This window comes from Mustela nigripes, chromosome 16 (genome assembly GCF_022355385.1).
Source record: "Mustela nigripes isolate SB6536 chromosome 16, MUSNIG.SB6536, whole genome shotgun sequence".
Classification (NCBI taxonomy): domain Eukaryota; kingdom Metazoa; phylum Chordata; class Mammalia; order Carnivora; family Mustelidae; genus Mustela; species Mustela nigripes.
Genome location: NC_081572.1, coordinates 22,794,806 through 22,806,711, shown reverse-complemented (window position 1 = coordinate 22,806,711; position 11,906 = coordinate 22,794,806). Strand labels below are relative to the sequence as shown.

Sequence of the window (11,906 nt, the reverse complement as noted above, 5' to 3'; positions counted from 1 at the left end):
AGGGGGGGAAGAGAGCCTAATATAACCACAGCCAATCTCTGAGCAAACTGTGGCAGTTTATCAAGAGCTTCTTGTGTGCTTTATCTCAACGGATCTTCCCCACAAGCATGTATGGGAGGTCAGTATTATCCCCATTTCACAGATGCAGACACTGAGGCTCAGAGACTCACCTGAGATCACATAGCTCACTTTAAGTTGAGACTCAAGCCCAGAGCTCTGACTCTCCACACTGGCCCCCATCAAACTCCCATGACCCTGTTATTCAAGACTAGTTACCAAAGAGTGAATCGAGTTCCCCACCCCCCGCAAGGATCACACTGTCATTCATGACCTCAGCAGGTCTTCACCTTCCACTCAGGGGAGCCTCTCTTCTCCAGCACCACAGAGGTAACAACCCCAGCCAATGGGGTGTATGTATGTGTGTGTATTTGCGTGTACGCACGGGCGCTTGTGTGTAATGAGGACAGGGAGAAGAGAGTGAACAAAATTTTGCTTCTGCTTCACACACCTTCATTTTGTCATCCTAAATCCCGTCTCTCTTTATTGAGTTAGTACTGCCTTGGATCCAGAGGGTGTATTCTTTTTTTTACTTTTTCTTTTTTTTTTTAAGATTCCATTTATCATTGGAGACAGAGAGAGAGGGAGGTACAAGAGGCAGGTCAGGGCAGAGGCACAGAGAGAAGCAGACTCCCTGCCAAGCAGGGAGCCTGACACAGGGGTCGATCCCAGGACTTGATCCCGGGACCCCAGGATCACAACCCAAGCCAAAGGCAGATGCTTAACTGACTTAGCCACCCAAGAGCCCCAGAAGGGTGTGGATTCATGCAGGTAGCCATAGAACAAACCTCCCGCCTTCCTCTCCTGCCATCTTCCATCACTCTTGTGCTCTCCACTATCCCACTCCCAGAGATCTGGCCCCACATACATAAGCTGTCTCTTGGCTTCGTTCTCTCTCGCTCTGCCCACTCCCTTAAACCTTTGATGTCCCAGAGCACGGAGTGTATGCAGCAAGGAATGGGTGATGATTTCTAGAAACTCCCTTTGCTTTACTGGTGGGCTCTGCAAACAGTTCTGCATTGGATCCTAAGTGAGAACATCAGAGTGGGAGGGAGAGGAGGGGCTTGAGGACACCCCCCCAGCAGAACACCTATGATGGCAGAACTGGAAGGGCCTCTAGCTCAGACCTTTCTCCGATAGAGAAGGAAAATAAGACTAAAGCTGCGGGTGGGCATCGTTGACCTTCTCAAAGCCATGAAGCTGCTTGTGAGTGGAGTCAGACCTGTAGGACGCATGCATAGCTCTCTCCTCAGCCATTGTGATTCCGTGTGCTAAGAGAGAGGGATGGAGGGAAAAAGACACCCATTCCAAGCTCTGGGTCTTACTGGTTACTGTTAGTGGAGGGTCACGAACACACTGTATGAAGACATAATAATAATAATTGTTTTGATCCCCCAAGAAGCTTTTCATAATAATAACTACTAACATTTGTGTTGTGTTTTCGCATTTCTGTGTAAGCTTTCATTTAACCCCCACAAAAGCCCCTGGGGGGAATTATTAGTGAACCATTTTTGCCAATAGAACACAGTTTCAAAGATACTAGATTATTTACTCTTGGTCGTCCATCCAGGGAATGGTGTGAGTAGGACTCAGAGTAGCTGGAAAGCTCTAGAGGGGCAAGGATGGTCCCTGTCTCCCTTATCACTGCAGCCCCGAGGCCTAGCCCACCACTGAACGACCTAGTGATCTCAGGAGCGACTTCAGTTCTCTGGGTTTCTCTTCCCAAACCTTTGAAACTAGGGTCCTACCACTTCAGGGACCACCTAGATGGGCCTCAGTGAAAGAGATATGTGTAGACGCAAGACCCATTCAACAAATACACACAAATTCAATTCATACAAAGATAACACTTCCTTTACTTGAAGCTGAATTTTCCAAGCTTTTTCCCAGGACATGAGCTCTAGGCCTCACATTTAAGGAAGTGGAGAAAGGCAGTATTCCTTGCCCTGCCTTAGAAAGAGCTTGGGGTGCCTGGGTGGCTCAGTCATTAAGCGTCTGCCTTCAGTTCAGGTCATGATCCCAGTGTCTTGTCAAACCCTGGGTTGGGCTCCCTGCTCAGCAGGAAGTCTGCTTCTCCTTCTCCCTTTGCTTGTGTTCCCTCTCAGATTGTCTCTCTGACAAATAAATAAATAAATAAACGAATAAATGAATGAATGAATGAATAAGCAGACATAAATAAATAAATAGACAAACAAACAAACAAAATAAAATAAAATAAAGAGCTTGGATGTGTTGCCCTATGTCTCTGTGTGCTCTGGTGCTGGGGTGGTACCCTAGATGGGGTCCACACCAGGTGTAGACAGAGCGTCTCTCCCAGGCCAAGAAAGTAGCTGGACAGCAGAGGGCGCTCCAGAGCTACAGACCTCTCATTCGTAGGCTAATTAACCTGTTCTGGGGCGGGGGAGGTTTTCCAGAGACAGCCAGGTATCTTGAGCTGTCTTAAGCCTCTGGAGTTCTGTGATCCTGTAGCAATTTCTCTTCTTTTCTCCAGAATTCTGAGTGACACCTGCCAGGGAGCTGAAGGAGAGTGGGTGGTTTTGAATTCCACTTCTGGAATTGTGTGACCTTAGGTAAATAGCTCTCTGAGCTTCAGTTTCTTCATGGGCAAGGAAAGATGGTTTGTTGTGCAGAATTAGACATGAATTTGTATCAGGAGCCTCTTGCAAAGCATGAGGTTGAACAATCATCCCACGCTTCTATTTCAGTGGTCCACTCTGTGGCAGGAAGCATCTGTGGCACGGGAGGAGTCCATAATGGATGAAAAACAGATCTGGCTCCTGCCCTTGTGGAGTTTACAGCCCAGTAGGGAAGACAAGATTTTGATCAAATAACCCCACAGAGAGATGAAAAAATCACAGCTATGTCGGAAGTGTGACAAAGCAACGGTCTGGGAACTGGGTGGGGAGGAAGAAAGGACCCAGGCAGGGAGAGTTCCCTGAGGTAGTGAGGAGTGAGTTCAACCTGGGGGTTTATATGAGTTTACTAAGCTAAAAGAGAAGGGAAAAAAACCTTTCAAGAAAAGGAAATAGCTTATGTAATGGCCATATGTGTATGAGTCTCATACAGGGCTAGAGGAACTGCAGGGGAGAGAGAACAAACTGAAGGCTGGTGGGAGCTGAGGCCAGGCAGAAGCAGGGGTCAGATCACACAGGACCCCACAGGCCTCCTTAAGGAGTTTTCTCTTCAGCCAAAGAACGATGGGAAACTACGGAGGGATATAATCACCGGTTACAGACAAACTTCCATGTTATTTTTTTTTTTTTAAAGGATTTTATTTATTTACTTGACAGCGGAGATCACAAGTAGGCAGAGAAGCAGGCAGAGAGTGAGGAGGACACAGGCTCCCTGCCAGGCAGAGAGCCCGATGCGGGACTCGATCCCTAGACCCTGAGATCATGGCCTGAGCAGAGGCAGAGGCTTTAACCCACTGAGTCACCCAGGCGCCCCTCCATGTTATTTTTTAATGTTAATTTTAGTCTTAAGTAATCTCTACACACAAGGCAGGGCTTGAACTCATGACCCTGTGATCAAGACTCACATGCGTGGGGCGCCTGGGTGGTTCAGTGGGTTAAATCTCTGCCTTTGGCTAGGGTCATGGTCTCAGAGTCCTGAAATCGAGCCCCGCATCAGGCTCTCTGCTCAGCCTGCTTCCCCGCCTCTCTGCCTGCCTCTCTGCCTACTTGTGATCTCTCTGTCAAATAAATAAATAGGATCTTAAAAAAAAAAAAAAAAAAAAAAAGAGTCGCATGCTTTTTGGACTGAGCCAGACACGCGCCCTGAAAAATTTCTGTTTTAAAAAGTTCTGTCTGGGGGTGACTGGGTGATTCAGTCGGTTAAGTGGCTATTTTAGGCTCAGGTCATGATCCCAGGGTCCTCAGATCGAGGTCCGCATCGGGCTCCCTGCTCAGAGGAGAGCCCACTTCTCCCTCTCCCTCTGTCGGCTGCTCTGCCTGCTTGTGCTCTCTGTCAAATAAATAAATAAAATCTTAAAAAAAAAAAAACCAACCCACAAAAACTCTCTCAGGCTCCAGCTCTTCACTCCAATGCACCCTCAGGTACAAAATTGCTAAGTTCTGCTGGCTTATCCTTCCTCCTATCTGTTGCATCTCTCGACATCTCTCAGGGTACAATTTCAATGGTTTCCTAACTGATCTCCCTGCCTGCTATCTCCAGTCCAGTTGTCTCCCTCCCCTCCAGACTATGATCCTCTACACAGCAAGCTTTCTCTAATTTGAGATTTACAGCATGTCTGCAAGTAAATGAAGCAGCCATCCTGATTCCTATTTTGCAGATGAGAAAACTGAGGTATGAAGGTGCTGTGGAGCTGGTTCATACAGGACTGTGAAATCTAACTGTTAAAATTTCAGGAATTCTGTAAGCCAGTTGTGAAACACAGCCACTATTCGAAATTAAATTATGTACACTTATAATTAAATTATGTTTAAAACAAAGGTAATAAAATTTTCAAAACTCATCACTTTCTAATAATTTTACTATTACTATTTACCTGTGTTCCTGGGGTTGTTATTCTATCTGCATGATGAAACTATTACATAAGGGTACTCTACTGTTCATCTCTAACTCTGTGTTCAGTATCTCTGTGTTCTGAAGATTGAAATCAGCCATGGTGGGAGTATTTACACGATGGATATCAGCAAATGCTACAAATCAGGCCCTTGATTTATTGTTTTGTTGATTATCTATATTTTAAAAAGTGATGAAGGAAAAATTTGTAATTCAGATTTAAATTTAATTGTTATGCCTGTAGCCATTACACCATGAATAGTACAAAAATTAAGGAAACATTCTTTTTTTTAAAAAAAGATTTTATTCATTTACTTGAGAAAGAGAGAGGGAGGGAAGGAGAGAAAGGACACAAGTGGGGGAGGGGGCAGGAGAGGGATAGGGAGAAACAGACTACCTGCCCAGCAAAGAGCCCCAAGGTGGGCTCCATCCCAGGACCTGGGGATCATGACCTGAGCCGAAGGCAGACGCTTAACCGACTGAGAAACCGTTTTGATTCAGCAAGCAAGTCACTCCCATAGACAGTTAAGACTGTCTTTTATTTTTTTCACTTTCCTCTTACACTGACGTTGAGGAAAACATCAACCAACATTCATGCTGCAATTCCTCGATTAATTGAAACCTTAGGCTGGCTACCCACACGAGTTTGACCAAAACCAATAAAAGGATTCTTGAGGATCAATTGGTTATATAGGATTTGCAACTGTATACTATTGTTATCATTTGTAAATTGTGTCCTTTACATCAGTAAAATTCATAATAAACTTATGTACATATGTATATATATATATATATATATATATGCATACAATGCCCCCTGCTTCCAGAGAGCCAACATTCATCAGCACACCGCTGACTCTAGAACACATTATTCATGTGTCATTCCACAGACATTTACTGGATGCCAGCGGGGATACGGTTAGTCAATGAAGAAATGACTTGGCCAAGGTCACACATCGAAGGCGGCACAGCCGAGACATCCAGATACTCCCCCAAGGCCAGGCACTCTCGGCCAGGACCAAACCAGGCTTTTCAGGGCCGCTCCCCACCACACCGGGGAGGGGCGGCTTCGGCCTCAGCGCCCGGGAAGTGAAAAGCGAGGGTCGGGACAGGGGACCAACGACCAGGCTAGAAGCAGCCCACCGCCAATAGCGGCCCAGGCTGTACTAGACGTCACGCTCCGCGGAGGACAGCGCGAGCACGCCCCGGGGAGGGGGCGTGGTTACGGCCTCCCGGAAGTGACGCCATCCGGGGGCGGTCCTCGGCGGCGGCGGCGGCGGCGCGCGGCCTGGGCTCGCGCTGGGCTCCGCGCGCCCCCCGCCCCCCTCTATGAGGCAGAGGCCGCGGCGGCCGTTAGCGCTGTCGCTCCGGGGGCCGCGGCGGGCGGGGCTCCGGCGGGGCCCGGCCTAGTCCCCACCCCAGCCCGGCTCCCAGCCGCCCGCCCTCCCTCCCTCTCCCCGATGCAGGGGGCCGAGCTCCGGGACGGCGAGGCGGCGGCGGCCGCCGCTTCGTACCGCGTCCTGAGCCGCCTGCTAGGCTATGGAGAGGCGGTCCCCGAGCCAGGCCCGCCGCCGCCGCCCCCGGGCCATGGTCCCCCGCCGCCACCCTTCCTCGCGCGGCCCGGCCCTCGGGGCTCCCGGCCGCCGCAGCTGATGGTGTTCCGCAACGTGGGTCGGCCGCCGGAGGAGGAAGACGCGGAGGCGGCCCCGGAGCCGGGACCCTCGGAACTGCTGTGTCCCCGGCACCGCTGTGCCCTGGACCCCAAGGCCCTGCCGCCGGGGTTGGCACTCGAGCGGACCTGGGGCCCGGCGGCTGGACTGGAGGCGCAGTTGGCGGCTCTGGGGCTCGGGCAGCCGGCGGGGCCGGGGGTCAAGACGGTCGGTGGGGGTTGCTGCCCGTGCCCGTGCCCATGCCCCCCGCAGCCGCCCCCTCCGCAGCCCCAGCCGCCTGCTGTCGCCCCGCAGGCCGGGGAGGACCCCACGGAAACGAGCGACGCGCTGTTGGTCCTGGAGGGCTTGGAGTCGGAGGCCGAGAGCCTGGAGACGAACAGCTGCTCGGAAGAGGAGCTCAGCAGCCCGGGCCGCGGAGGAGGAGGGGGCGGCCGGCTTCTGCTGCAGCCCCCGGGTCCCGAATTACCCCCGGCGCCCTTCCCGATGCAGGACTTGGTCCCCCCAGGGCGCTTGGGTAGAGGGGAGCCGCAGCAACCGCCCCCGCCCCCGCCTCCTCCCGGACCCCTCCGGCCACTGGCGGGCCCTTCTCGGAAGGGCTCCCTCAAAATCCGCCTCAGTCGCCTCTTTCGCACGAAGAGCTGTAACGGCGGCTCCGGCGGCGGGGATGGAGCCGGCAAGAGGCCTTCTGGAGAGCTGGCTGCTTCTGCTGCGAGCCTGACAGACATGGGAGGCTCTGCGGGCCGGGAGCTGGACGTGGGGAGGTGAGACTGGCGGGGGGCGCTGACTGACAGAACTTCCCTTTTCTTCTTTCATATCCCTTTTATTCTGCTGCGAACATGATTCTGACAATTCTTAGGATGTGCTTTTCATAAGGATGCATAGAGACGTAGGCCTAAAGGTGGTGACTTCGCCCATTAGGTCAGAGCTATTTGGGGGAACAGTTTTCACTCTTAGTTCAGTCTGGTGACATTTCTCAGCTGGTTAGCAGCCCCCCAGGTGGGAGAGGATTTGAAACCATCCTCCCACCCCCACCCTGGTCTGGCTTTTATAAAGTTTTCCAAGGTGTAGGTCTACCATTACTTCTGGTAAGGAGGTTGCTGGAAATGTTTGGTCTTAGGGGCAAAAAGTTGGTCCTGTAACCGTTTTGCTTATTATTCTCTCTGTGTTCCCCACCCCTTTCATGCTTATGCCTACAAATTATGTGACACACTTGTGCGGCTGTAGGCCAGCAATTGTTTGGGCATCTCTATTCAAAATGTTAATGTTTGCCTGGTTGGTTTCTTAGATAAACCTGGCTTATCTCAAGCCTGTGCTGACCATCGACTCTGAGGATAGAAAATAGTTTGCTCTCAAGCCGGTGTGAGTGTTCTAAGTGTGAGGTATAGACATGGGTGTGTGGGTTCTAGGCCAGCTGATGAAAATTCCAAACTTAGAGGTCGTTTTTTTTCTCTGCATTTCTGAAGGGTGGACGGCACTCTGGCATGCAGTGTTAGGTCTGTATACTAGTTTAAAAGCTGTCAACGTTTGTGTCAAGTGAGACTTCCCTTGTGGTAACTGCCTTGGTGGTTTGCACTGCCGAATGGGTTCTGAACAAAGATTGGAATTGGTTTTGGTGCCGCTCATATGATGGATTCTTGAGACACACTGGCAACCACAACCCAAGGCTGAAGAATGGGTAGACAATAGATTTGAGAACTTTACTTTGTACCAGAATCACGTGGGGAGCTTTGGGAAGAGATGAGTGTGCCTGAGGGCCCAAGAGTTTGAATTTCTACAAAGCTTCCCACATGACCCAGAAGTGTGACCTCCACTGGGAACCACTCATCCTTGGACTTCTTTCAGGGGAGTTTGCGTGCTCCCAAGAGAAAGGTATGGGGTCAGTTTTGACTTTGCTGCCCTTTCTGAACAGTTGGGCCAGAACATCGTCTTGGGGATCAGACCCAACCCATATTTCCTGAAGAAGTCAGTAGGTTGCTGTGTGTTGCCCCCTCAGGTAGACCTATGTTTCTGCCTTTGCTTCCCAAGTGAACTTACGCTGGGAGCTCAAGTCTTAAAAACTGTGTGGCTTCCTTTTGTTGTAGGCTCAGCATTCGATGCTCTACTTCCCAGTATAGAGGAAATGTTCATCAGAGGAGGGGGAGGGCAGGATTGAAGCCATGGGTAATGACATAGGATAGACTGCTAATTTTCTTGTGGTCCGTCTTGCCTTTATTCCATATTGACCAGGACTTGGTCTAAGATTCCAGAGACGCCAAATACGAGGTGTGGCGTGAAATTAGCTGCTGTGTCTAATAGATTAGGAAGAGGAAAAGGCATTTAACATTATATGGCTTTTTGCTTTTGGAAGCAGAATTTAATGGTCATTGGCGGCTCTGTTACCAACCCTCACACTAAGCACAATACAGATTTCTGCTGCAGAGCAAATTGGGATGTAGCTCTGCAAAGAAGCTTAGTTCAGGGCACTGGAGAATTACATTTTTTGGTCCAAGGGCTTTCTCTGATGAATTGAAGAAGAGCTAGGTATTTGTGTATGAACGTTTGGTTGACTGCTATTAGGAGGCAGCGTGTTGCACAGAGAACGTGAACATCTAGGTTCTGCTTACAACTCCAGCGTCTGTGGAATGTAGCCAATTTTGTCTTCTTCATGCTTCCTCTTTTTTTTTTCCCCATCTGTAAAATGGGAGTGATTCTCGTCTTGTTCCTGTCCTTGTAGAAATAGAGTGAAGACAAGAGAAATTGAGATGGAATATTTTGTGTTCTTGGAGAAGTAATAAGATTGAACTGGTATTTCTTTTTTAATGCTTAGGATTTGGTGCTGCTAGATTTGCTTGTTAGCTTTTCCACAGCTTACGATGTGCCAGTCTTGTTGGCAGCCTCGCAGCTGTGAGAAACTTGGTAAGTCTGGCCAGGGTAGTTGTGATTTCTATGGATCTGCACCTCCTAAGTGCACCCCATTGGGAGGAAGGATGAGTTTGGAATTTTAGGTTGTTCTCTTTTTTTTATTGGTAGGGGCCTGGAGGCTGTGAGAAATGTCAGTCTTTTGCCAGAAGGTATATGGCCTCCTGCCTTATTGTTGTTTGGAATTAATTACGGGTCTCTGCAGTCTTCGCTGTATAATTTGGGGCTTTTCAGTAACCTCTGGGTATGGTTCTCTCTGCCCTTCTCCACATCTACCTTTCCCACAGCTATCACTGGAAAGTACCTCCTGCTGTCATATTATAAGGCTTAATAGTTTCCATGTTTTAGCATGAAGCAAACCTTTACTTCTTTTCAGATGCTTTAGAGTCTGGGAAATGGACCTGCCTGAATATACCAAGTCTTAAGTCTTCTGTGTGATAGCTTAGAGAACCCTTTCCAAGTGAAGGAAGAAGTGGGCCACCGACTAATCAGGTTTCTCTTCTGGAGAACTGGGCTAGGCCTTGTAACACACATATGTTGGAATTCAAAGAGCTGGGCTTGATGCCTGTGGGCCTCGGTGTGATATAGAATTGCTATTTCAGGAAAACCAGTGAAGTTCCCTTGTCTTTTTCACATATGTTGAGCTGATTGTCTTCCTTTGTATTTGCTGAGAAATGGCATTTGATCTAACCTTTTAAAATCATCACATAATACACACATGGTCAGAAATGGGTACCTTGTTCATTTCTCAAGGTTTGTTTTTTCAGAGTTAACAGTTGAGATTATTCCTGGCAGTCTTCGTAATTGTGAGGTGGGAAAATGGAGAATAGTTCTGTAGTGGTTTCCTATCTATTTGTTTGGAAAAAAGATGGAAAGAGAGGCAGGCTGCCTTGGCATTAGTCTGGGGCCCTGCTGTCATGGACAGACCCGGCAGACATGAGAGAGCCTTCTCTGTTTCCTCGGGTCTTTAGGTCTAAGGGAGTGTTTTTGAGAATAGTCTGACGTGGCGAGAGCAAGATGACTCTATGGTGTGTGTTGAGGAAGTTCTGACTGTGGGCTTGGGTTTTGGGTCCATACTCCGTGGATCTTTTTAACTCTTATGCCACAAAGTGGTTGTGGTTGGCATCTTTCGGAGTGAGCCACCTAAGTTCAACCTAAATCTTTGTCCATTGAGCCTGTATCTTTCATTCCTTCACATTTTTCCTGCTAAAATCATTCCAAGGTTTTAGACCTTGGACCACGTCTCTTGGCTTTTCCCCGGAAGTTCCCACCATAGGTTCTTCAGTTGGTGTATGATGGAGTTTTGGATCTGACCTTGCTGCACAGATGTCTGTGTATTGGAACTACAAATGAACACATGGTTTTTGTGCCTGCAGCACATGAACAGACACTGGCTTATGATGTGTTGAAATGGCACGGGCTGGCTGACTTGGCACTGTGTGCTGTAGCAGGCGCAGAGGTAAATTGTGGCCATCAAACCTGGCATTTGGACATCCGAGTTTGGGAGTTACTGTAGAAAAGGACATGTTTAAGTGTTAGGACATCAGTAGATGGGGTTTATGGACAAGGGAGAGTGAGGACATCATTATTTCGTGGTTTATATTTTAGGTTTCAAGGAATTTGAAAAGTGGCCAATGGTTTTATCAATGTGTTGACGGCCTGTCTAGTCTAATGCTTGTAACCCATTTTCTCCCACGGATCTGTTGCCGTCCAGTCGGTAATTTGCAGGGTGGCAGTGGACAGAGGCATTCTCTTTGTCATCTGTAGCACAAGCAGTGTGTAGCTGACACAAAGGACTGCTAGCTGCAAAGAAGACCTTTGCCTCAGGTCTTCTGCTGCTCCTGTCCTTTTCTGACACGTGAGATACAGCCCACCAGATCCTCCCCACCCTACTGCTCAAGTCTTTCTACTACTAAGATGCAAGTGGCCTACTGGCAGAGTTAAAATGACTTAACTCTGCACCCTAATGCTTGTCAGGGTGATCAGAGTGATCTGGGGAGGAATAAAATAACATGGGAATGTAGTATGGAAGGGTTAGTTAAAAATGTTACTGGAGCTGAATCATTCATGTTGCTTTCCCAAAACAGCCCATCCAGCTTAAATGGGCTTTTATCATTTTAAATGCTTCAGACCTACAGAAGGAGATATATAAAGTGTATGTACTATAATAATAATGAATTGCATACTTGGGTACCCACCACTAAGCTTAGCAAATAGAATATTATCAGTAGCTTTGAAGACCCCTGTGTGTTGCTTCCTGATTACATCTCTTCCCTCCCCCACGTAACCACCATCCTCAATTTTATGTTAATTGTTCCCTTGCTTTGTTTTTTATAGTTGTCTGGATTGGTCTTTTCATGAATGACTGCCATTAGAATGCTCTCAGGATCCTTGAGACAGAAACTGCTTAGGATTTTTAGTTAGCGTCTACCCGAAGAGGGAAGGAAGCACTTGTTTTTATTATTAGCCTATCAGCCCCCTAGACCTTCTACCTCTTCAAGCTTCCTGCCCCAAGGCCCCCTTATTTTCCAGAAAAAGCCATCCTAGGGCTCTCAAATGGCTCTGCCCATGTTCAGATTCTGATGTATTTCTTTCTCCAGATCCTAGAAACTATGATTTTCTTCTGCAAAATGCCGGGGGTGGGGGAGAAGATGAGCCACAGTGAGAAGGCCCCCGCAAGATGTGTGCATTTGGGTACTGCCGTTCTTCAGTGCTTGGCACTGAAGAGACTCGTCCCCAGCATGGGCAGATGGCAGA

The 11,906-nt window shown here is 48.7% G+C and overlaps 1 protein-coding gene across 3 annotated transcripts in view; it reads left to right on the top strand.

Moving 5' to 3' along the window:
• The first annotated feature begins 5,873 nt into the window (after positions 1 to 5,873).
• The window catches only part of SOCS7 (suppressor of cytokine signaling 7), a 31,636-nt gene continuing 25,603 nt past the window's right edge, over positions 5,874 to 11,906 (top strand). For 2 of the 3 annotated variants that reach the window (XM_059380806.1, XM_059380803.1), the window contains exon 1: positions 5,876 to 7,012. In XM_059380806.1, the coding sequence (XP_059236789.1) occupies positions 6,042 to 7,012 (971 nt within the window). In that variant the 5' untranslated portion in view covers positions 5,876 to 6,041. Of the gene's footprint in view, positions 7,013 to 11,906 lie in introns of all 3 variants that reach the window. The other variant, XM_059380807.1, reaches the window with a different exon arrangement.